The 26,004-nt window shown below is 41.7% G+C and overlaps 1 protein-coding gene across 1 annotated transcript in view; it reads right to left on the bottom strand.

Annotated features, from left to right (window-relative positions):
- Positions 1 to 26,004, bottom strand: part of PDE10A (phosphodiesterase 10A) — a 352,143-nt gene that overhangs the window by 167,479 nt on the left and 158,660 nt on the right. The window contains exon 2 of the mRNA XM_019527439.1: positions 19,131 to 19,259. Coding sequence (XP_019382984.1) covers positions 19,131 to 19,259 — 129 coding nt within the window. The remainder of the gene's footprint in view (positions 1 to 19,130; positions 19,260 to 26,004) is intronic.

Below are 26,004 nucleotides of genomic sequence, written 5' to 3'. Positions count from 1 at the left end.
CAAGGAGATGGGTTGGATGGTAATAAGACAACTGGAAATGTGGTGACATATTCAGAGCTTTCTTCTACTAGAGAGCTCCAAATCAGGTCACATTCATAAAACATACTGCAAAAAGATATTACTTTAAGTGACAAGTAGTTTAATGCAGCCTAATTTCATTTCCTTGTCAGCATTTATTTTGATTTTTACAGTATGAGGAAATGCACAGAATGATCTGACTTTATGTAATTTTATCTCAAAGCATTAGGATTCATGGCCACAGGAATAATAAAACGTGACAGTGACTCACAACGGATGCTCTCTCTGACATTTTTTTCTCTCTTTTTTTTTTCTTTTAAACAACAAGCAGATTAAACCTACACTTAACCAAGCTTGACCAAAATACACGGGATAGAATAATTTAGTTGCAATCATCATCTATCTGACAGTCCAATGCTGGGCAAGCACCAGACAGGAATGATTTAAGAATAGCATTTCTGCATTTGTGCCTTCTAACCCTATGATTATGTGAACTGAATTGAATGACATTCAGAAAACAAACAGTTCTGCTTCATCTAATGCTAATTTGTTCTTTAAAAAAGGTAAATATTTTAAACTGGTACATTTCTATGTACACTTTACACCCCTGTGTGTTAGACAACCTGAATGTTTGTAAGTTCAGAATACAGAAGACAGTTGAAGATAAACGTATTGTTGGCACCCTTTAATGATGGTTATTGCCTTTACCTAGGGACACACAAAAAAATTAATTAGTGGAGCACAGCACACAATGCATCACCTTTAGCAAAGCTTCATGGCTGAGAAAGATGTTTATATTAGCTTTCAGAAGAATCTCTCTTTTCTGGGAGACAAGTAGTTGGAAATGTACAGTGTATGATTCATTCATCAACAGCATTTTTTAATCTTTTATGTATAACATAGGACTAATTAGCCAGATCTTTGCTACATTTAGCTTTTATTCATAGTCAATAGGTAAATAAAGGAATAGAAGAAACCTTTCCTTATGCATATGATATAATCATTAGTTACATGATTGCATACTATTTTCCCCTTAAGATCCATCATTCTGTACACCAGCGGTTCTCAACCTTTTTAGATTGCAGACACACCTGAATAGATTTGAGGCACCCCTGGATAGATTCAAGGCACCCTCTTAGTTTTAACTTGTTTTGCCTACAGAAACATAATAGAGCAAGTTTTCTGTTGCAAAGAACTCAGACCACAACTGTGGATTTCTATTTGAAAACTCTGGTCTGGGTTTATCTTGTGAATTTATGTTTGTAAATCTAACAGGAATATTATTGTGTGGCACCCCACAGCACCCCTGAAAGGATCTAGAGGGCACACCAGAGTGCCATGGCAACCTGGTTGAGAACCACTGCTCTATACAAAACGGACAATGATCACTGCATACGCATCTGTTCAATATTTTTGTTTATTTTCATCATTTGATGTTTAGTCAGAGGCCTCCTTTACTGCTCATCATCTTTATCCTATATTACATATAAACATGTAAAACATAGTTAGTGGCCACTTGTGATAGTTAGGTTTAAGCAATTTACCTAGCACTGTATAGGAAGTCAGTAGCAGAGACAGGGGTGGAACTCAGCTCTCCAAGGTAGCATTCTTCTGTCTTAACTAATTCTCCTCTCCTGTCCTGTCCTGAAATCCCGTGCCCTCCCCATCATTCACTACATATATCTTCTAATTTCTGCCACAAATGCAGCAAGGGTCCTCCAAACAATAGCCTTCCTTACTGCACTACAGTGGAATAGGAGACTTCTTGGGGGAAAAATAGGTTAAATCCACATGGGGAGTTATATTAAAATTAATATTGTGATTTCAATTCACACCTTATTTTATACCAGGGTTGTCACGCATACAGCCCACAGAGCCTCTCTATCTGGCCCACCAGGCTACCAGAGGGCACCCGCAGGTGGGTTCTTTAGCCTTATTGGGGATAGCCCTAAAACCTGTTCTCCCACCACCTCTGCCCCCACCAAACCTCGCACTGTCCTCATCTCCATCTCCGCCAAACTCTGCTCTGACCCTACTCCTGCCACCACTGAGGCAGCCCTCGTGCCCCACATTGTATTTGGCTCGTAAGGAGGCCCACAGTCTGGATCCGGCCCAGAGCCCCAGGCGAGTTTGGCATTCCTGCCTTATACCAAAATAAAAAACCCTTAGACATACAGTATCTGCCACTGAAATCTAATGCGCAAGTTGCAGATGATAATCATCCTCTATCTGGCAGATGATACACATTGTTGGCGAGTTTCACGTACTTCCTGACAACAAAGGAATTTAGGCATTAGTACTCTTTGGGAAGGGAGTATCCCCTAGCAGTAACAGATCCAGATGCCTCTAGCTCCAAGAATGTTGAACTCACCAGCCCATGTCCACTGTCATTCACCCTTCTGCCTGTACTTTTTCCCTTCCATCCCACCATCTCAAATCTCTTCTGCCTCCTGCTCCAGATTATATTCTCTCCCAACATCTCTTTCTATGCCTCAGCTCCTGTCCCTTTCTGCTTGTACTGCCCTGGTCCCATCCTTCTAAAATCCTATCCATCCTTCAACCTCTTAACCTGTTCCTACCTCCCCAGTCTGGCTGCCCCTCTCTACAGGAGGGAAGAGACAAGGGTAGAGGCTGCTGGAGGACCCTGTCACAGTCTGTACAGTGTTGAGATGCAACAAGAACAAAATGTTTCTAAGTACTTCATTCCAACAGGTACTATTCTGGAGTGCTTCAGCTGTTTTTAAGGACTTCAAAGATTGTGTATGTCTGTAAGGCTCACTCTCTGAAGCACTTCAAAGGCATTTAGAACTCTTCAAGTGTGATGCCTGACCACAGCCTATAAATGCCCAAAGGGAAGAATACTTCTAATAGTAGAGGGCGCTTCTGTTCTACAGACAAAGCATAGAGAGTCAGTGGCTAGAAGCTGAAGCTACAGAAATTCAGGCAAGGGAGAGCAATTTTTAACCATGGAAATTGTTAACCATTGGAGGCATTGGGGGTTTTTTTGCTTTTTTTTTTTGGCGATATCTTTTGTTGTACCAGCTATATAGTTGGGACCGACGGTGGACAAGCTTTTGGGTACAAGATGTCACTCTTCAGGTCAAATCAAACTAATTTATTTACAAATGTAGATCTTCTATTCTTTGTAAATTTTAAATTAAGAGTGGATGGCTTATTAAAAGATGTGTTGTAGCCCAACCAGAAATTTTCAGTATGACTGTTAGGTTTTATGGCCTATATTCTGCAAGATCTCAAACTGAATCAAGTTAAATGGACCTTAATCTATGAAGAAAAGAGGGTGGAGTAGAGAATTATAAGGAAAAAAGTAAGGGTATAAGAGAAAATAGAAGTGAGGACAGAGATAATTAATTTTCTCCCCATTAACATCTAGTTGGCACAGATGACATGTAGGCAGAAGCACCTGAAATGCTATTATATATAAAAAAAAAAAGATTCTAGGAGATGCTTGCAAAAATTCTAAGGGGTAGATTTGGTAAACTATAATTCTAGCAGTTACCATTCAAGTGCCAATGCTGTATATAAGCGAAACCAAGTTTCAGGCAAAACAAAGGAAGTGATTCTTTCGCTTTACTCAGCACTGGTGAGACTGCAGCTAGAGTACTGCATCCAGTTCTGGGCACTGCACTTCAACAAGGATGTGGAAAAGCTTGAGAGTCCAAAGAAGAACCACCCGTATGATCAGAGACTTGCAAGGCAAGCCATATGAGGAAAGGCTGAGAATCTTGGGTCTCTTCAGCCTACAGAAGAGAAGACTGAAAGGGGACTTGGTAGCAGCTTACTGCTATATCAGGGGAATACATCGAGGGCTCAGCGAACAACTGTTCACCAGGGCACCTTTGGGGAAAACCAGGAGTAATGGCCACAAACTCCTTGAAGACCATTTCAGGCTTAACACCAGGAAAAACTTCACAGTTAGGGTGTCCATACTGTGGAATAAACTCCCTCCAGAGGTGGCGAAATCACCTACCCTGGAAATCTTCAAGAGGAGACCAGACAGTCACCTTGCTGGGGTCACCTGACCCTAGCTGTCTTTCCTGGCTAGTGCCAGGGGGCTGGTTCCCATGATCTTGCGAGGCCCCTTACAATCAACAAATCTATAAATCTATCTATGGAACTATACAGCACATTGAAAAAACAATTCCCATTCCCACTGCATTTTTGTCAAGTGTTGATACTTGCTCAGATATCAAGGAAACATAAGCACAACAATTCTGCTTCAGAATGTGCATCAGCACATTTACAACAGCAATTAAACATGAACAAAAAGTTAATTATAAAATAATGAAGGTTGAAAATATATTGCCATGTTATTTCATTTGCACTAAAAGGAGATACCAAAATTAGAGTATGTTATAGGATTTTTCTACTAGAGTAATATGTTTCATTTTCTGAATATATTTACAACCATGCTGCTCCTTTATACACACTGGTTGAAAAACACTACATTAGGTAGCTGAACAGGCTATTAGTGGTTGGTTGGTATAAAACTACACAACTTTCAAAAACTGGCAAACCTGCCATAGATTCCCTCCTTCCATTTTTACATGCTGACAAACTGCCAGATTTTTAGTGTTTAACACTGCCTGATTTTGAGAACATTCCTGCTAACTAGTAAAATTTTGCAGCTATCCACCCTTTCACACTTTAAAATTATGCAGACAAAATGTAAATGGCATCTGCATATGACATCATTTAGTACAGAACTCTTCCAAGCAAAATCTTTAGAAATCAAGACTCTACAGAAAAAAAGTAACTTAAAAGGAGAAAAACTTCTTACTCTAGCACTCTGCTTGAGCTTCTTTTTACTGCATCTTTATTATTAATGTACCCACAATAGCTCAAAATAATATCTTTGTTATATCATCCCTACATGCCACCTGATACGAAAAAAAATTCTCTGCAAGTAACCACCCAACTAATTATCCTCAAAAATTTGTTCGCGTAGCAAGGGAGCTTGAAGTGAGAAGAAAGGTATTAATGAAATAGAAGTCAATGTAATGTGCTCTTAAGTTCAACATTATAATGTGAAGGATCCAAAAAACAATAAGCAAACATTACAATTCTATTTTGAATCATAGAGCATTGCTTTCCAGGATGCAGAATTGAATAAGTTTCTTTTGATATGAGCCCTAAAAGGACTAGTGGAAAAATTCTCTCTTCTGTACAAGCCACCTCAGGACTCAGTTATATGACCGAGTCTTTTGCCAGGTCTCACTCCTTGAATCTCCTCACTAGATTGGGACCAAAGGAGCCTGGGACCAAAGGACACTAGGTGAGAGAGATGATTCTTCAAGATAGAGACCACCAACTAGTTACATGCAGACTATCAAATGACTTTTCAGAAACTATTTACCAAGCTTTGAAACAAACAAAATTACCTAGGCTAGGGACAGACATTACACATAAACCGGTTTAAGTGATCGGAAACAGGTTTAAACCTGTAACAGAACAGATGTTCAGTGCACATAACCCAGTCTGAAAATGGCTGAAACCAGTTTGAGATAAACCTGGCTGAATGTAGTAAACTGATTTGGCTCAAACCAGTTTATGCAATATCTGTTCCAGACCCCTTGCTGGTTTAAGTTAAATCAGACTCCCCCAACATCCTGGCATGCTCGCTGGGCTGTACAGGGCTCTCTGCTCCACAGCAAGGCTGGCCCCTTCTTTCTGCTCCCTGGCTTCAGCTCTGGCAGGGACTGCAGGTTGCTCAACCCCGCTCCTCCTCACCACTCCCTGCTAAGCAGGAATTCCCCCCTCCCCTCTGCCTTGCAGATAGGTGTCTGTGTATTAGCTAGCAGACCATGTGCTGGCTATGGTTGGAGCTGAATCAACAGGTAGCTGGTAGTGTCCTTCTGTTGTTTTCTTAATGGGGTGATAAACACTGAGTAAGAGGTGATAAACTTGGTTATAAATTCCCTGCTGGGCTAATCAGTGTCCTGCCAGTCCCTGGCCACACAACCCTCAGCCTAGTACTATGCAAGGAAAGGGAGGGCTGCTCTAGCACCCCCAGCTTCTAGCCTGAGCCACATGCAGGTATGTGCCTGCATTTCAGGGATGTCTGTCTGGTTACAAAATGGATTTAGCCTATCCAGGTTAGACTAACCTACAAAGATTGAATCAATTCAGGCTTTTTAAATATCTGTCCCTAGCCATAGAGGTAAGAGGCTCTGTATCACTTAAGCAGTCTCCTAGGCTATCTGAACAGTAACCTTTGCCAACCTCCAACAGAAATAGAATAAAGTTAAAAGGGTGAATGGAAAGCAAGTAAAGGACTTAAAAGAAGTACCAGAACTGTTTTTTATTCCAGTTCCCCATACAGTTATTTATTTGCCTCATAAGAAACAACAGGATAAAGTATTCTTTGATTATAAAAAAACAATGCATTTAAATACCTGCCAAAGAATAACATGGTATAGTATTGTTAATCTAAGCTATTAACAGTAATTACATTAAACATCAGCAAATGCACTTTGATTTATCATATACTATTTAAGATAAGATGAAAGTTAAACATTTGAAAATCCTAATGTAATGTACCTAATAGAAAAAAAATACTGTATATACTGGCATATTCTCAAACATTTCCTTTTATTGGAAGTACTAAGTACTGTTATACAATCCAGAGAGCTAATCACTTGCAACATGTTAGCAAAAATGAAAGAATGACTGAATCTATAACATGCATTTAGTCCTGATGATGGCAGAAGAAAATTGACAGACAGTGAGAAGAACAAAAAAAGAGAAAGCAAGGTATTTGAAAAGAAAGAGTAAGCTATGTACAAATTAAATACAAAAAATATGTTACTACAATTATTCGATCACACAGTTCACATAAAAATGTCAGTAAATGCAAAAGTTAAGTTTCCAAAGCACTATTACCATAGCCACATTGTACATAGTTTTATTTCTGGAGATAAGGTTAAATGTGCAGTTGATGTAACAGGGCTTCCTTTTGTCCTCATTACAAAAAAAGAAGGGAAAAAAAGAGACCTTTATGACTTGGGGTGTAGACGAAGCTTAATACGGGTATATGTGGTCCTAGAAGAAGAGCAAGAGCTGACAGATTGCCACGTGATGTACTTACTTGTGGAGGCCTGAACACATACGTGGGCCTGAATAAGGATTATCATATCTGGACAAACTTCTGAAACACTGGCGTTTGATTAAAGAATTTCCCTGTCCTAAAGGCAGTATGGGACTGGGGCTGGACTTCAGGGATCTAGTAGAGAAAGATCTAGTTGAAGGGAGTTTAGAACACAGAATGGGAAGAGAAGGAAGCTGATGAAGCAGAAGACCAAGTAGGATGAAACTCACGAAGGAAAAAGAGGAGAGGAGGCTAACTCAGAGGCAGATCCTAGAAAGGAGGGATCAGATATAACAGAGGTAGAAAAAAAAATAAATAGAAGCCAACTGTATACAGAAAAGGCTCAGGAGGGTGAATTCCAGAAAGTCTATGAAGGAAGCCAGACCAAGATCAAGGAGGAGATGCAGCATTCTGATCTAACAGACCTGCATCCCAGGTTTGAGCAGGCAATGCCCTGTTGTATCAGACAAAGAAAATGGTTGCAAGAGGCAGAGGAAAATGAACAGTTATTAGTGGTTAAAATGTATAGGATGGCTCCGACAAGGACTGCACAAGACACCCAAGAGAGGACACCTGGATCAAAATAAAACAGAAGGATACTTCCTCTTTCAGCTTTCATAGTCAGGAATATTATGCTGCTCATAATGGATTATGCCACCTGATATTGGGATTCAACATGGAAATGTAACAGCCACAAAGATAGTGGAAAAGTTAGTGAAGAACTTGCGAAATAGTACCAGACCAAAGTAGTAAGTTTACATTCAAAATCATAAAAGAACTGTGCTTAAAACCTTAAAAATAACGAGACTATTTTGTCTATATACCATCCCCAGGTGGATGGGCTAGTAGAGCAATCTGACTGAACTCAAAGAAATGCTCAAGCAGTGCATTCACAGAAGGATCTTCAACACTGGGGCCAGCTGCTGGGCCCACAGGCCTAGACAGGATTCTCAGCATTTGAACTCCTACGTAGACAACAGCCCTGAGAGATCCTTGATATGATTAAAGAAGGTTGGAAAGAACAACAAAATACATGCAGAAACTTTCTATGAGTATACTAGGACTCAGGGAAAGATTACAGCAGGAGGGAAAAATGGAAAGGGAGAATGTACAAGGAGTTCAGCAACGACAAAAGGCATCCTGTAAATAAAAAGCACAGGTACAAAAAAACTTTCAGATAGGGGATATGGTCCTAGTCCTTCTAGATAACGAGTCAAAACTGATGGCACAGTGGCAAGGCCCCTAGGCCAGCGTTTTTTAACTGGGGGTACACACACCTTAAAAAGGTCATAGTAGGTAAAAAATTACTAGAGGTGCACCAATACACCAGTCCCACTGGATCATTACCAATATAAGGAAAAGTGATAGTATTGGTAATCGGCTTTTTTTGGCTGATGTGGCCAATAAATGCCCCGTGCACACGCTCAGCCGCAGCACAACATCCAGGCAGCCAGAAGCACAGCCCAGCAATGTGAAGAGCAACAAGGTCCAGCTGGTAAGTCTGTTGTGAGAGAAGGGGCATGGGGCACCAGATCAAGGCCTCAACGGTGAGGCCAGGGCAGGGGCAGGCACTGCACGGGCGAGGCATGGGATGGGATGGCAGGGGAGCTCCTGCTGCAATGTGCATCCCGGGAGGGCATGGGGGGCATATGCTCCCGGCACTGTGCACAGGGCGAAGGCAGGTTGCTACTGTGGCCTGGGGTGATCCTGGGCTCTTCCGAGTCAGGGTTGGGGCAAGTTGCACTCAGGGCAGGCGGCAGAGGTGCTGAGAGGGAGGGTCGGGGGGGACTACTGCTAATTCTGTGGTGGCTGCAGCCCTCCCATATTCCCCCTCCCAGCACCGCTGTCTCCCACCCTAAGTGCAGCCGAGCCCGGCGCTGCCCCAGCCCCAGCGTTAGCCTGCCCTCACCCTCCACAGATCCAGGGATACATGCTTCCCATGCCCTCCCGATGCGCATGCAGCGGTGGGAGCTGCTTCCCTCCCCCACCTCCCCAGACGAGCTGCTCATGGCTCAGTCCCATGCTCTGCCCCAACTGTGCAGCACCTGCCCCTGCCCCAACCCCAGCCCCATTCCTTCCCTCATTGTGGGGTTCTGGATCTGACCCTGGTATGCCCCTTCCACCGCAACAGACATGCTACCAGATGCCACATATATTAATAGTGCATTTAATCTTAAATTAGTATAGTCTGACTTATATCACATAATTGGTAACATTAAAACCAAGAAAAAATATAACGGGTACATAAGCTGAAACTTTGAGACAGAAGGAGCACGCTTATTTAAAAAGGTTGTCCTAGTCCTAGGAGGTTAAGGGACGAGTAGAACCAGTTGACTATGGTGATATGACAATCTGAGAAAAGGAAACCTAAACCATGTAAATACGTTAAAACTATGGAAGGCCCAGAGACACTGTTAGTGACACTCTACGTAGCCTAGCAGGAGCTCAAGCCAAGCACAAACAAGAGAGAAGCAGCATTATGAGTAATACTGGATACATAATTGACACCTCTACGTCAAGAACAAGCCAAACAGATGGTAAAGGAATTTCCTGATGTATTCACAATGGAATCAGGCCTAACAAACTATATAGTGCACAGGAAAAAAACTCCTCCTGGAAAAGCAGTGTGTGAGGGGTGACGGCCTTTCCCTAAGAAACTTCAAAATCAGTTGTAGATTGAACTGAAAAGTATCCTAGAGATGGGGATAACAAAACAGTCCCAAAGCCAATGGAGAAGCCCAATAGTGACAGCAAGACAGATCATGTGCCTATGTATTGCTTTCAGAAAAGTAAATGGGAGAGCATATTTGATGTCTATCCCATGTCTCTGTAGGTGAGATGCTGAAAGAGATTGGCCAAGCACAATATATATCCTTCCTAGATCTAACACAGCAAATTCCTCTGGATCAGGAGGCTCAAGACGTTAGATTATTCTAGATCATAAGGCTCAAGATAAAAATGGCATTTGCAATCCTGTGGGGCCTTTTTGAATTCAGAAGAGTGTTTTCCAGACTACAAAGAACCGCAGCCACCTTCCTGAGATTTATGGACCAAGCACTCAGACCTCACCAAAAATATATGGCTGCCTACTTTGACAACATAATTATATTTACAGAGTTGGGAAGAATATTCATGGCTTGTAGATTCAGTAATGAGTTGCTGTGGAGAGCAGGGTTACTAGCAAACCCAGCAAAACATCTCATAGGGAAAGAAGAGATAGATTACCTCAGGTTTCAAGTGAGGAGGGGGTCACCTACAGACCCTGAAAGAATACCCTTTGCCTAAACATAAAGCAGCAAATAATGGTATTCTTGGGATTAAACCAATTATTACAGGCTTTTCTTGCCAAGATTTTGGTGATTACAGGTCCACTTTCAGACCCTATGAAAATCACAGCATGTACAAAAGTCAAGTGAATGACTGCATGCAAACACGCCTTCCAAAGACTGAAAAAAATATTATGCAGCGAGCCTGTGGTGAAGGCGCCAAACTTCAAGAAACCATTCATATTACAGACAGATGCCTCCAACCTAGGCATCAGAGCAGTCTTATCGCAGAAAAGAGGAAACTATGAACATTCTGTGGTATACATAAAGCAGGAAATTACATCGTAATGAGAAAGCATATTTCACATTACCATGCTTGGCCATTAAATGGACTACTTAAACATTATGGTATACCTCTTAGGAGGTCACTTTACAGTAATCACAGACCACTCTCCTCTAAAACGGTTGTAATAAATGAAAACTGACCATGTTAGGCTAACACATTGGTACCCAAGTCTACAACAGCATCAGATTTTGGTAGAACCCTAACTTGTAAAACAACATTCAGAAGCAGATTTTTTTTTCTAAGAAAAAATGAATAGGCAGACAACAGAAAAAACCCAGACATAGCTCCATCTCCCAAGGAGAAAGAAAACGGTGGTGATATGTAACAGGGTCTGCTTTGGTCATCATTACAAAAAAGAAGGGGAGAGAAAAAGGGAAAGAGCCCTCTATGAGAGTCAACACAGATTGGGAGGTCTTGTCCTTAGAGAACTAAAAGATAAAGAGCCCCAGCAGTAAATGGCAGATATGCTCCAACAAATGGAGCTCCTACTGAAGAAAGCTAGACTCAGGATGCAGGCACCATGCACAGGCTTGGGGCACGGCCAGAACTGGAGACAAACTGGACTAAAGAACATGGAAGCAAGGCTGGGACCAGTAAAAGCTTATTTATTAGAAGGACCAAAAAAGGGCCTAAGGAAAAGCCAAGACTGGTAAAGCCCCGGCAGAGGACTGAGTGGGTGTAATAGATTGCAGTAAGTCCCAAGAGGACCGACAGCACACTCAAGGACATTGAAAAGGGGTGGGCCACCTGTTACAAAGCAAGCAGCTCAGCTGTTTGAGGTGCTGAACCCCTGTGAGCAAGGCCCTCTCCCTCCCAGTGACCCAGTCAATGAATTAATATCATGACATTCAAGCAAGATGGGGAAACTGAGACAGAAAAGTATGGCTTGTATGGGGGCCATAAGGATGGAAACTAACCTGAAAGGGGGGAATCAGAGCATGGTCACACCAAACAATACTAAACAGTACTGCTAACAATGTATAATTATGTCAGTGTGGGGCACATGATAAAAAGCAAAACTCTTAATTTGATAAGGTGTATGGGAAATATTAGCATTGTTATTGCACAAGTCTGCACCCCCCCTAGGTAAGTATACTGCACTGCATTTCAGACAGTTTTCCTTCCTGTGAAAGGTCTTCGGCAACTTGTTGAAGGACTCAAACAGTGAATTTTCACAAGTACCTTATAGGACTACAACTTTGATAGTCATATGCTCATGCCTTTAAGGATCTGGCTACCTTAGAATATGAGCAAACTCTATGACTCAATAAAGACGATATGGTTAGGAGTTATTCCTGCAGGTGGACCATTAAAAAGCTCATAGATATTGCTGTGCTTTCAATTGTAAAAGATAGCTCAGAATAGTAGGTACCCATGAGACAGAAGTGATGCTTGTTGGGCCAAGTAATTAACTATGTCCATTTACCTTAAGTATATAAGTCTGAGCACATAAGTCTTGTAGAGACTCTTCTATTGGAGATAACTACATTCATGACAACTATAGGAGTAGTTCCTATTAACAGCCAGCCAGAATCCATGATTACAGGTTTTATACAGCTGTATCTGCAAATTTGGAATATTATGCAATGATGATGTGAATTCCCATTTGGAACCTCAGGTATTTCCTGTGACCAAAATATGAAAATAGGCATTATTCAAGCCAATGGCCACGAACCCATCCTGTAGACTAAAGGAGGAGAATGTAGAAGCCGTAGTCACCTACCCTGAACTTACAGCTGCAGGTGAAAACATGTAATCATATCAGTTAGGGACAGACATTACACATAAACTGGTTTAAGTGTTCAGAAACTGGTTTAAACCTCTAACAGAACAGATGTTCAGTGCACATAAACCAGTTTGAAAATGGCTGAAACTGGTTTCAGCCAAACCTAGTTGAATGTAGCATCAGACTTAACTGATCTGGGTCAAACTGATTTATGCAACGTCTGTCCCAGACCCTTTGCTGGTTTAAGTTAAATCAGATTCCTCCAGCATCCCGGCATGCTCTCTGGGCTGGGCTGGTCAGGGCTCTCTGCTCCACAGCAGAGCTGGCCCCTCCCCTCTGCTCCCTGGCTGGAACTTGGCAGAGACTGCAGGCATCTGACTAGCTTTCCCCTGCTCCACCCTGCTCCCCATTCCCTCTGCCTTACACAGACACCTGTCAGCATTAGCTAGCAGACCACAGGCTGGCTACGGTCTGTGCCATGGTAGATAGGACAAAAGGCAGAATCAAACAGGAAGCTGGTAATGTCCCTCTGTTTTTCTCTCAATGGGGTGATAAGCACTGTGTTATCAATTCCCTGCTGGGTTGGTCAGAAGGGGGGAGGAGGGGAGAAACCGCTCCCTAATCAGAGCGTCCTGCTGGGGCCTGGCCACACTCCCCTCAGCTCAGCACTGGAAGGGAAGGGAGGGCTGTTCTACCACCACCTAGCTTCTAGCTCAAGCCACTGAAGGCATGTGCCTGCATGTCTGTATAGTTACAAACTGATTTAGCCTAGCCAGGTCAGACTAATCTGCAAAGATTGAATCAATTCAGGCTCAGGCTTTTTGAATGTATGTCCATAGCCCTCAAGTGCAGAGCTTGTGCCAGCTCCCCTTTCCAGGATAACAGAAAATCATGACAATAGCACCCCCCCCACCCCTTCCTTCAGTATTCTATATATATTTTTACTATTGCTCTGAAACTTAGACATGAATAGGCTTCCTAATACTATTTACAGTCATTAACAGGAGCCTTTAGAAAAGGACAGGGAAGGGGGTGGGAGGCAGGAATGATATGGAATAGTACTGAATACTCTATACACATATATATGTGGGTGGATCTAGGGATTTGAAAAGGGGTGCAGAAAAAGCCACCAGACCCACAGGGATGGTTGTGGCCCACCCCACCTCTGCTTGGCAGAGACCATGCCAACAGTTGCCAGGAACTCCCTCCCCCTGACTCTGGGCTCCCCGCTTCCCTTCAGCACTCAGCAGCACCTCTCTTCCCATTCTGTCCTCCCCTCTCCAGAAGGAGTTGCCCAGGGGTTTGCTTCTGGCCATAGAAATTGAGTACCACCCCGCTATCAGTGTTGTCCCCAACTGACCTCGTGGCTGGAGGAGCCCCAGAGCTGTTGTTTCTCTGCTTCAGCCAAGGCTTCTGTGAGCAACAGTGCAGGGTGCCAGGATTGACTCGAGACAGCAGCAGTGGGCAGGTGCTCCTACTCCCTGCCCAGTTCTCCCAGGTGTCCCCTGCTAGTCAGGAGAAGCTGCTGGAAGGGGAACCATCCACAACACTGTCCCTTGTTGAGCTTGCCACCCCATGTATCCTCTTCCCTGCAGCTGGAGCTCCCAGGCCAATGGAGTATAAAATGCAGTGGAGGAAGAATGAGTCCTTATTCAGTTCAATAGCATTCCCACTGGGTTAATTCTACCTGCTAGATTATAGCTCGGATTCTGATTATAGCTCTTTGATTCTATTTTAGAGCGATTTCATTTGAGCAAGAGAGCAGAATCTGGCCCACTGCTTTGGATGGGTATTTTGGATGAGTAATGCAAAAAAAAAAAAAAAACCCAACCAGAAACTGCCCAATCTGACACCCAATTATTAGCATTTCCAAGCAATTTTAAATTATGTGATAACATTCAGGTTTGCGATATACACAAGTCTAAATGTTTGTGTCCAAAAACTTGGATACTTGTCAGACTTGTATCCTCTATTTTCTTTTTAATGGCTCCTGCACATACCTCAAAAACTGTTTTTAACCTTTTTCTATCTGAAATAAATCCCATGACCCCCAAAAGACTCCTTCAAACTCTGATGAACCCACTCTGGCATCTGGCAATCTCTGTACTAGCCCTAACATTGGTACCTGGTATACTCAAATGAAAGAACCCATCTACATATACTGACAGAATATTTTAAACACTAAATTTCCTGATTTCCCCCTACTAAGGTCCATTTTTTTTATTTGGAGAAGCTATTGTACAGCAACTCCATTTGCTGTCTTATAGCCACAGAAGGTTTTTTTTAGACAATTTAAGTCCAAGTTAGACATTCCAGCTCCTATTCCTTCTAATGCACCTCAGATAAAACTACTCTGGCTATGGGCACACTGCTTTGACTTCTGGCTGAAGGAACATACACAACTGGGTGCTTATAAATGGGACAAAAAAGAATTCTGCATATAAGTTAATGAGTGTTCTACATCACCAACGTACAAAGTAGAGATCTCAAACCAGAACTCCTGCTGATTGGCATCTTTCTAATGAAAATAAAATTCTTCTTTGTCTCTGGACATCATATGAACTTTAAGTCCAAGCTAAAGTAAAATAGTACTCCACTAATATGAAGTAAAGAGAAAAAAGTACACACAATTTGATCCACAATTACTGAAGCTTCTCTTTTCCTTATTAGATTTAAATATAAGTGAATATTTTTTTTTTTTTTGCTAGTGACACCAGAATAATTTTCAACCACAAAAACCTAAAATACAGACATTGTACTCCCAGAAAATATTACTGCACTTACTTTATAGCAGTGTGGCTGTAAACATTAAATTATTCTAACTTACTCCACTATTACTGTCCTGGCTCATTATTAAATAATAAGAAGCCAGTCAATAATTTTTATTGACTATTTCAAATCCAAATGCTTGGAAACTGGAAAAAAGTTTTCAGGACAAAATGGAATTGAAACAGGGGGGTCTGTCCACTTGAAAAGTGACAGTCAGCCCTGTTGAGAGAGCCCAGCTGCACGGCTTTTGGATAAAGAGGGAATGTCCGACTGGGAGCTTAAAACACCATGGAGGAGAACAGCAAGGCAGCAAACCATGAGGGAACAGCTTGAAAGCGAGAGGCAAGCTGTGAGCAGAACAAGCTTGCTACTAAGGGGCCAAGCTGTTGGGCTGGGATCAGAGCCAAAGGGCTTCCCCCTAGTATCCATGGCAGGACATTTGATTGCTGCTCAAAACTGTGCCTTATTTGGGGGAAACTTCAGGAAGCAAAACCCACCTACAGAAACAAGGCTCACAGGAATACAGAAATGGCTTTCATAATGGTCAACACAAAATTTTACCTGCACACAGGTTGCGCCTAGTAAAAATCAACTATGTGAAAATCTGCTCCCTTATTGGGCAGTTAGGGATCAAAAGGTGGGGGGGAGGGAAATAAAAGCCCTTAATGTCAATTCCTTGAAATGACAATTATGAAAATAGTTAGACTTGAGAAAATCATTACCCCATATCTCTGAAAACAACAGAACTGAAAAAACATTCACACAACCCATACCCTGATTGCACATCAGAGAATACTACGATTTATTTACCATCAAGGTCAATACTTCCCTCACTTTTTTCAACCAGTTGGCCCAAAAACACGAGATGCTTATCTCCACAGCACTGCAATACTCATTTCCACCCAGGTGTGTGAACAGTATGGTAACTTCCTAAGGGCTAAAGAGAAATTCTAGGGAAATTCTAAGCAAACTAGGAATGAGAAATTGTAATCAAACTAGAGACATAAATATCATTTAAAAATATGCGTGTTTAAACTGCTCTAATTATATAGGTTAAACAATTAACTGATAGCACAGCAGCTCGGACACAGTGTTGGGAGCAGCTCCTGGGGCCCTCTGACTGGGGGCGGGGGGAGGTGGAGGTGGCAAGCCCAGGCACACAACACAGCCCACGTGAAGACATGCCCCCTCTCCCCATGCCCGGGGAGGGAGCACTGATGAGTTATTAGGCTGCTCACTGTCTTCCTCTAAGACTACAGGTACTAAGCGCCCTTGACTCTCCCCATTCCCACCTCCCTTCTCCTTTACTCCCTCCCTCCCTCCTGCCTGCCTACCCTGCTCTCTTTTGATTCCTGCTAGGGCATTAAACGACTTCCCTTCACCCATTCCCTGCCAGACTGCACCTGCCCCAAGCTAAAGGATAACCAGAAAGCTAACCAGTTACCACTGCATTTATTTGTTACCAGTGTTTCTCAACCCATGGCTTGTGACCCAAAAGTGGGTCGCATAAAGACATGAAAGGATGGCAAACAAGCTTTAAAAATGGATTCTCCTGTAAAAGGAGAAAAATGTGGGAAACCATGCTTTTACCTTGCCAGGTCCAGCCTGCAAGGGGCTGCTTGGGGCCCCTCGTGCCCCCCACACACACCCCTTCTGCTCCACACACTGGGGGCTGTGGTCTGGGGGCAGGGGGTTAGGACCAGCCATCAATGTTTACAAATGGGTCCTGGTACAGAAAAGGTTGAGAACCACCAGGTTAAACAATTACTTGTTTACACTTTCAAATCCCTGGAGCAAACCAAAATAATTTCTGCTTAACAAATCCATGTTCATGGAACTACAGCCCTACCCAAAAGTAGTTTTAGCACTGTGATTCCCAGACTCATGTCTTAACTTGTTCTTTACTGTATGCTTAGCCTGACCAGTTTGTAGGGAAAAAAAATCCCTTTCACTGAAAAGACAAAATTGTTGCTTAAACAATTACTTGCCTCGTAAAAATGTATTCACTACTGTTCAAGAAAAGTACTACAATTAATCCAATCAATGTTGTTAGGCTATTTTTCTCTCCCAAAGCCGTGCTCACAGGTACAGCATACATATTTATTGGATCATGTTTCCCATAAATATTGTTCTAAATAAGAACAAAAACAAACCACTAACTCAGCAATTGACTCATGGTACTTGATACTTCATAGCGGTTTTCCAAATAGGTAGACAGATAATAAACATATACATTATGCATCTGTTAAGACTGGACTCTATCCAAAACAAAACCAGAAAAAGCAAGGAAAGCAACACAGTTAAAGCATATAATCACATGTACATCTTACTTCTGTTAAACACAGATACTGACAATTACGAGATACCAAAGAGAATGGCATTGCACTGTGGCTGCTTACAGATGTTGAGGGGGGAGGGGGAATCTCCAAAAACAAAACAGTGGTTTACTTTCAGCTTGGCACACGCTGCACCAAGCACAGCACATGCCCAGAAGAGGTATTCTGAGAGTTCAACCCAGCTCACCTAGCATCTGAATAGTTCATATACTTCAGTGGGGCTTTTATCTAATAGCTGATTGAATCAGCTATTATATAAAAGAGAGTGCCAAAAAGCCCTGCTGAAGAACACAAGCTACACAGATACTGGGGATCTACGTCAAACTGGGAAAGAGCTGCTTTTTTTCCTACCCCAAGTCTGTCAGTACCCTGTATCATTAGCTACTATCATCGCAAGTAGACTAGATGTATCCCCCTACCAACCTTTATGCAGCTCTAGGAGGTAAATTCAGTCATCCCTCAAGAAATAGCAATTTATAATGTGGAATACTACTAGAAGCAGTTTTAAAACCCCAAATAAAATATTTTACTGCAATCACTTTAGCATTGCACGTATAGAACAAAATCAGTGTCCTTCCCCCCACCCATATCCCCCACCCCATTGATTTACAATACAACTGTATTCCAGATCTTTATTACAGTTGCTATTTTCCAAAAATCTCCATCCCACTAAATCTGGATGATTTTTTCCTCCAATAAATTTACTTCCATTTTTTCAAGAAAAACCATCATTGTTCTTTCCTATCAAGATTTCACCCCTTGATTTCTACTTCTCTTCATCTGCCAGGGCCTGCAATGATTCTTAAATTTCATCTCACGGTTCGGATCCATTGCTGCCAGCTGCTGAACACACAAGAAACCGTAGGCCATGCACAATCCCATTGAACTCAAAGGCCTCAAGCATGAACTGGGGGTCTGCTTATGTGGAACAGTATATAGGAATGAGGCTTTACTCATTAACAAGTTGGATATCAAAAAAAATTCTCAGTCATTAATGGAGATGTTAAATATACGTGGGTCTAATACTGATCCCTGCTGCAGCCAAATGGATGCCTCCCCATAATTCAGTATGTTGTTTTTTATCATTACCCTTTGCTTACAATACTTTTTCACTTCTGATATCAGAATTCAACTTAACTCAGGTTGCAGCAGGAATCTATGACTTGCTCAATCATAAATTCTACTTAGGTACACATATTACATATACTGCAAAATTTTCTTTTGAGTATTTTAGCAATTTTAGAAGCAAGAAGCCAAACTACATTCTCAATAAAGTTGCATCAAAATAAGTTTGGCCTGATATTCATATTCCTTCATTTTCACTTACACATATTATACTATACCCCACATATGTAAATACCAGTACATTCCAGTTAGACACGCCAGACAGCAAGAAACAAACTTTTTTAAAGCTCTTTTGACCTCTTTAAAGAATTCTGCAGCCTTGATGTTTATACTCCAAAATGCAAAGTTTCACATGAAGCAACAAAATTTCCTTTACAAAACCAAAATCAAAAGTAAATGAATGTTAACTTTAAATTAATCACAATTAGTAAGATCTTACCTTCCTGTCTGTTGTTTTTTCTCTTTAGCCATTTTTCCACCGTCTCAGCACTTACACTTTCTGACACAAATTCATCCAGTACCTGGGGGTGAAGAGAAAGATAGGCCTTCACTTTTTCATCTGTTAAACCTGCAAGAGAGAATATCAACCAATTACATTATTGTCATATTTCCTATACTGAGCAGTGCTGAGATACTGCAGTCAGGATTACTGTTCCATTGTGCTGCACGTGATACAAACAGAGATGCGGACATGGTTTCTGCCCTGAAGACTTCACAGTCTAACAGGAAATAGCACAGAACTGATTTGGGGGTGAGGGGAGGGAAACTGGAAATTAATCCATTAAGAAAAGATATTCCCTTCACAAAGATGCATGGAAGAACTCACAGCAACTGTTGGGAAGAAATGGACAGGCAGGAAGTTAAGCAGTAATGGGGGATCAGCTAAGAGAAGATAGGTGAGCAGCTCTGAAAGGAAATGAGGATCTAGTGGAGCAATTTCAGAGGCAGTGAGGGAAAGGGACCATGTCCTAAAAGCAACAGGTCAATAAATCGCACTTGACAATAGAGTGGTGGCCTGAGAAGAAGAAACCACAACAGATGGGACACAAGGGCCTATGGTTAGGAACAGAAATTACACGTAGACCAGTATAAGCTATTGGAAACACAACAGAGATTCAGTGCACATAAACTGCTTTCAAAATAGCCAAAACCACTTAAGATAAACCTGGATGCACGTAATATCAGACTGAACTGATTTAATTTAAATTGGTTTACTGAACTTCTGTCCCAGATCCCCTCAAGTTAACTCACAGTCCCCTAGCATCCCAGGATGCTTTGCACCTCTCCTGCAACCTGCCCCACCCCCAGGCTGGACAGGTTAATGTTGGCCCAAATTGTCTGCTACAGCCAAGCAGGGAGGTGTGCTCTAGCACTCTGTGGCTTCTGGCCTGGGCCACTGCAGGCACGTAGCTGCATTTCTGGAATCAAAAGTGAATGTCTATTCACTTGCTTATTGGTTCAATCTACACAGCTGAGACTAACCTGTGAAGATTGAATTGATTCAGCATCAGGATGTTTGACTGTCTGTACTTAGCCTAAATGTGTTGTATGGTGGCTTGGTTCATTTCTTTGCTTGTTTTTGTGCAAGAACAGAACAAAGAGAGATTTCTGAAATATCAAGGAGGAACAAACAACAAGCTGTGGGCCAAGCCTGGGTATGTGGGATAAAGGTGAATAAAACAAGTCACAAAGACATCCCCTAGATCAGTGATGTTCAACCCATGGCTTGCAGATCAGATCTGGCCCCCCAAGAGACAGAATCAGGCTGCAGCATGGGAGATCATCAGCAAGCAGCTCAGCCCCACACCATCTCCTTTCTTGTCCTGATCCAACACTGATCACTGCTACAACCCTCCCTGCTCTGCTCACTTTCTCTTTCCTTCCCCTCTCTCTCCATCCCCCTCTCCCTTACTGGAGAGGAGTGGTGGCACATAGTGCAGCCAGGTTACAGGCACTTGGCCTACCACTCCAAAAGCTTGACCTCAACTGCCCTAGATTATGAATGTGAATAGCAGGATCCGCAGTGACAATGCTGACAAAAAAGACTGAAAGAGGGAAGAAAGGGTTTTGAATTAAAAGTCAGAAGTTCAGCTAAGCCCATTCTGAATTTATCTTAACAGTAAGACATCAAAGGGGCTGTAATCAATGAGAGAGAGATGGGATTGAACAGAGGGAGGTGATCAGGAGTTAACCTGCATCTCTTAGCACCAAACTCAGTCTCATCACTTAGTAAATAGCAATAGTAACACAATTAGGTAAGAACTTAAAAAGCTATAATTAGATAAGTAATTTTAGAATCAGATACAATATTCTAACAGGCTTACAGTATTTTAGTAATTCAGTTATCATGCTGAAATTATACTAAGCAAATACTTATATAATATTTGAGACAACAGGAAAACAGCAGCATGTATCTTAGAAAATGGAAGACTATCCAAAAGTACTCTCTCAAATTATTACGTGTGAAATTCCCAATTTCACAAAAACAACAAATCGGCTGTACCATTCAAAAATCTATTTAAATATAACAACTATCTTCAAGGATGTGAAAGTGAAATGGGGTACATATTTTTCAAGAGGGACTCGGAAACAAGTGCAACTGCCACGAGGGAGTAAGATGCATGCATGTTTTCGCAAACAGAAGGCATACTGAGTGTCAGTGTGTTAATTAGTTCTGAGGGGAACAAAAGTAACAAAGTAACTCTTTAACTACCCCTTCTGTCCTAGCATTATGTGGATTTATACATATTGTTTAAAACACACCTGTGAATTTACAAGACATAGCACTAGTAATGAAGCAGAAGCCTAGTGTTAGACAAACTTGAAAATCTCCCTAAAATAGACAGTGTTAAGGTCAATTGAGAATAAACATGGTGTACAACAACACTAATGCTTCTTTTCATATTTCATGCTTCATACAATATTAGACTATATAGAGCATTTTAGTTTTCATTTCTAAATTTAGCTCTTTTGTAACAATATCTTTCAGTTTGTGTTTTAAAATATGAAAGAACAATATCCAAACAAAAAAGCAAAGATATTTGCTGCATAGCTTTAATATGTGTATACTGTCCTGTTTTTATGCTATTAGTATGCTAGAATCATCTTCTCACATGCACATCCCCCTACCCCCTCACCACTAGTACCAGCTCAGCAGACAAAAATACCAGTAAATCACCAGTACATCCAAACTATACAGACTATCTCCCATATTGACCAGTACTTGATGCATCATGACATATTTCAAAAACACTATTTTTGTACTTGGAACAAACATTTCAAAACAGGTGTTTTAAATAAGGCCCCAGGCAGACGTTATTTCCATCAAGGAACATTGCTTGACAGAAACTGTCACACCATGTGACCTGCTTCATGTTCACAGGGCAAGGTATCTAGAGGGTGGGGAAGTGCCCTAGGAAGTTGCTCTGCCACCACTAACCAGCAAGAGGAGCTGGAGAACTTCTAGCACAGGCTGTCAATCCCCTTCCCAGGCTTTCACTTTGCTGCTAATAAATTAGCTCTGGGTTCCCCCTGAGTGGAAGGAGCCATCCCCTACCCCTTGCACAGAGTAGGGGAGACCCATGCAAACGGTAGGGGGAAGGGGGGGGGGAGAAAAAGGAACAGCAGCACTGAACTCTCCCAGAACACCTTCTAAGAATGCTTTTTCCTCTGTCCTCATCTTGTCCCCACCAGCACCTTTCCAACCATATGTCCTCCCCGTTTCTCAGATTACTATTGTAGGTTAGTAAAGCATGTCACCTTGAGTGTCTGCTTATATTCTGGTTTGCACAGGGACAAGGTGCGAATGGCTCCTTAAAGAAGCAGCTCTGAAGGTTGGTTGGGGAAAGAGGAGGAGGAGCAGTCATGACACCCTGGGGCAGCAAAATTCAACATGAGTCAGAGGGGACGGAAAAGAAAGCAGCATACTCCGGGATGCTGGAAGAACTGGCCAAACGCTATCACCCTGTGTGTGACATGCCACATTCAAATTAAAGCGTGATCGAAACCAGCTACAAAAATGTTCTACATTTTTAAAGCAACATCTTTGTAACTGGTTGGCCATTTTTTTTTTGCAGCTGGCGGGCCATTTTTATTGCACGATGATTACTTTGTATGTGTAGCATTTCTTACCTTATTGGTGTGTAAATCTCAAATATAATACAATGGGTGTCTGGGAGCTAAAGCCTTTAAAAAGGTGGCCTAAGTTCCATTAGTGATAAACAGAGCAGTCTCATTTCAAGTCAACGGAAGCAGCAGATGATCAGCAACTCTGAAAGACAAGATTACTTCTCTGGGTCTCCAAATGTAGGGCTCCATTTGTTAAATTTAGGCCACAATGCATCCATTCAGATATACGTACTTTACATCAATGACGGATGCTTTTCTGACCAATTCAGAAAATCACCTCATGGCTTTAAGGATTACATTTGTTTACCTATATAATTTTTATTTGTTGATTAAAGAAATATACAATATTGTCAGATATGAAGTCCTGATATTCTGAATAGGACAATACAATTTTATTTTTAAAAGGTAACATTGTTTAGAGTTTTATAATGAATGACTTGGAAGTTTTGGAGGACTGGTACAGCTAACCAAGAGAAAGCTAACGTTAGCCAAAACCTTTTGATCTAAAAACCCGAATTCAGTACAGGCTGTCAAAAAACACCTGTTATTTTCCAGGTTTCAGGAAGCCTACACCCTTAATATCCTAGAAGACTTAGTCTGAGTTTTAAGTGAAGGTTAGAATGGATACATGTTCATTAATGTGCCGTAATTATGGTGCATTAAGTTTAGTACCCATAATGACAGGTACTAACTTAATGTGCTGTAATTGGTGCTACTGAGCAGTAGTGCAGAGGAGCAGTTTTTTTAATGACATTAATGTGCACTAGGCTAAATCTACTGCACTTTAGCATGGGTTTTGCCCACCACGCTCACGTGCAGTAGAATTAATCTTCTGTACATTAAGCCTCATGTAGACGAGTCCATACTCTTCTTACTTCACCTCAACTAGTGAAATAATTCTTATATTCATATCGTACCAGACTGTTTAAAATATAAATTATGGCCCAATCTCACAAACCTTTCCTTATTTGCACAGAAAGTGCCTTCTTTCAGTGTCAGATCATCAAATGATTAGTACTACAGAATTTACAATCCATAATTCCAGAATTAAAAAGTCGTCACCACATTTTTTTTTTTAAACGTGATAATTTAACGTATTTGATATGGCCTCCCTCCAAATTTTGATCCTCTCTATCAGAAAATATTTTAGGAACATGTTTTAATCTATTAGATTTTAAACAGTTTCTTTAGGATGACTATAGAAGTATTTTCTTTTTCTGTACATCTAGACAAAAAAAGATGTTTTAATACTGTTTTACCATAAAAATGTTTCATATCTGTGTTTTATTTTTATGAGGTAGATGAGCCTTGTGTCATGGGAATTTACAAGTGTTAAATTAGCTACACAAGTGCTCTCTCAGTGTTTCCTCAACATAGCAGAAACATATTGCAGAATTAAAAGCGTATTATTAATTATTATTATTATTAATAAATTATTATTATATTAAGCGTATAAAGGATTACATAATTCGAACCAAGATTGATGAATTCCGAGTTTCTTCTGCAGTTCAGGCCTTTCACAAAATAAGAAAAAAAAAAGACTTACGCATACCTATATACATACAAATTAGTCAGAAACTTAAAATACCATTTTCTGTACAGTTAAATTTAAGAATACATATTTTATTTTTAAAATATTTTTTACCACTGCTTCTCTCTTCCCCCATCCAAAATTATTATATAAATAATTAAAGCAACATTGTATGAATTAGAATACACATTCCCTGGTTTATTGGATGACACTGCATGAAACCCTGGTTCTCAGAATTCAGTGGCAACCTTTCTATTTATTTCTATGGGGTGAGGATTTCACTCCACGTTGTTATGCAATCCTTGCTGTGGACATTTAAAAAGTGCATATGAGCAGCATTTCACAGGGAAATGAGTTACACTGTATACACTTCCTCCTGAATTCATCTCTATTCCTTCTACTGAGAGGCCCAAATTGTTCCCAATTATTTCTCTTCACAAGATTCTGCTTCTGTTTGGTGAACTGAATATAGCCCAGTTTCCTCGAAGGCCCCTGTACACTGCCCATAATTCTCTCTCAGAATAACCATTTTAATTTCCAGGAAACAATTCTATCCCAACAATGCGCAGACAGGATCAAGAGGGACCATCATTCAGGAGGGTTCAACTCTGGCCTCAGGCTTAGCATGCACGAAATCAGAGAACACACGCACACAAAAATCTGGAACAACTTTAATTCTTCTGGGAATTAAACAGTACATTTTGCATCTCAAGTTAATTTTCACTCACTCAATGCACAGTAAGCTCCTGCAGTGCCCTAAGCAAAGCCCTGACCACTGGAGAACAAGGAGAGGGAACGGGAGGGGCAACCACAGTGCAGTGAGCCTGCCTATCAGCTGCAGGAACCCTGCAGAGCAAACTCCCTGAGGGCCATCTCCTGTGCCCTGTTCTCACTCAGTAGCATGTCTAGTGAGACTGGGGAACAGGACTGCAACTCCCATGGCAAAAATCCCAAGGAGGGATGCTGTCCTGCTCCTCTGATACACTACGGGCACATCCAGATGAGAACATACATGCAGTATGCAGCACTGCAGACCTGTCTGAGGTGCTGCAGATCATACGTGCCACACATGCAGGCATTCCACGTGCCCCTAATTTGCAGTGCAGTAGGGGTTTTTTGACATCAACAAATACTGGTGTAAAAAAAAAAAACCTGCACCTGAAAAAAGCAGGGTGGCACATGTGGGAGCACACGCTGCTGCCACAACTGGAGCCTGGCTGGCCAGAGCCATGCCCCAGCTGCCAGCCAGGCTCTGCGCACCAGATCACTGGTGCTGGAGCCGTGGGAGGCCACCAGGTAAGGCAGCTGGGCCAGTCCACCTAGGGCAACCTGCTGCACACCAGAGTGTGGGCATGGGTATTCTTCAGGGAAAAGTAGCTGCAGCACAACTATATGTCACTGCTATTTCTCCCCAGGGAAACACACATGCATGCTCATCTGGATGCTCCCTGTGTAGTGCAGGGCTGTCCAACTACTAGGGCCAAGCAGTGCTGGATGCGTCTGCATAGCAAAGAGACTGGAGAGAAATTCAGGAGCCCCTCCTACATCAGTGCCTAAGGCAGATGACCCACTTGATCACCCCACTCAATTAAGCTACACTTTGTCGATTCACACATCCCCCCCGCCCTTTTTTTTTTTTTTTTTTTAAAAAAAA

The sequence above is a fragment of the Gavialis gangeticus genome, unplaced genomic scaffold (genome assembly GCF_001723915.1).
Source record: "Gavialis gangeticus isolate Ggan-Ray unplaced genomic scaffold, GavGan_comp1, whole genome shotgun sequence".
Lineage (NCBI taxonomy): Eukaryota > Metazoa > Chordata > Crocodylia > Gavialidae > Gavialis > Gavialis gangeticus.
Note: the sequence above shows the minus strand (reverse complement) of the source record. Positions and strands in the feature narration are given on the sequence as shown.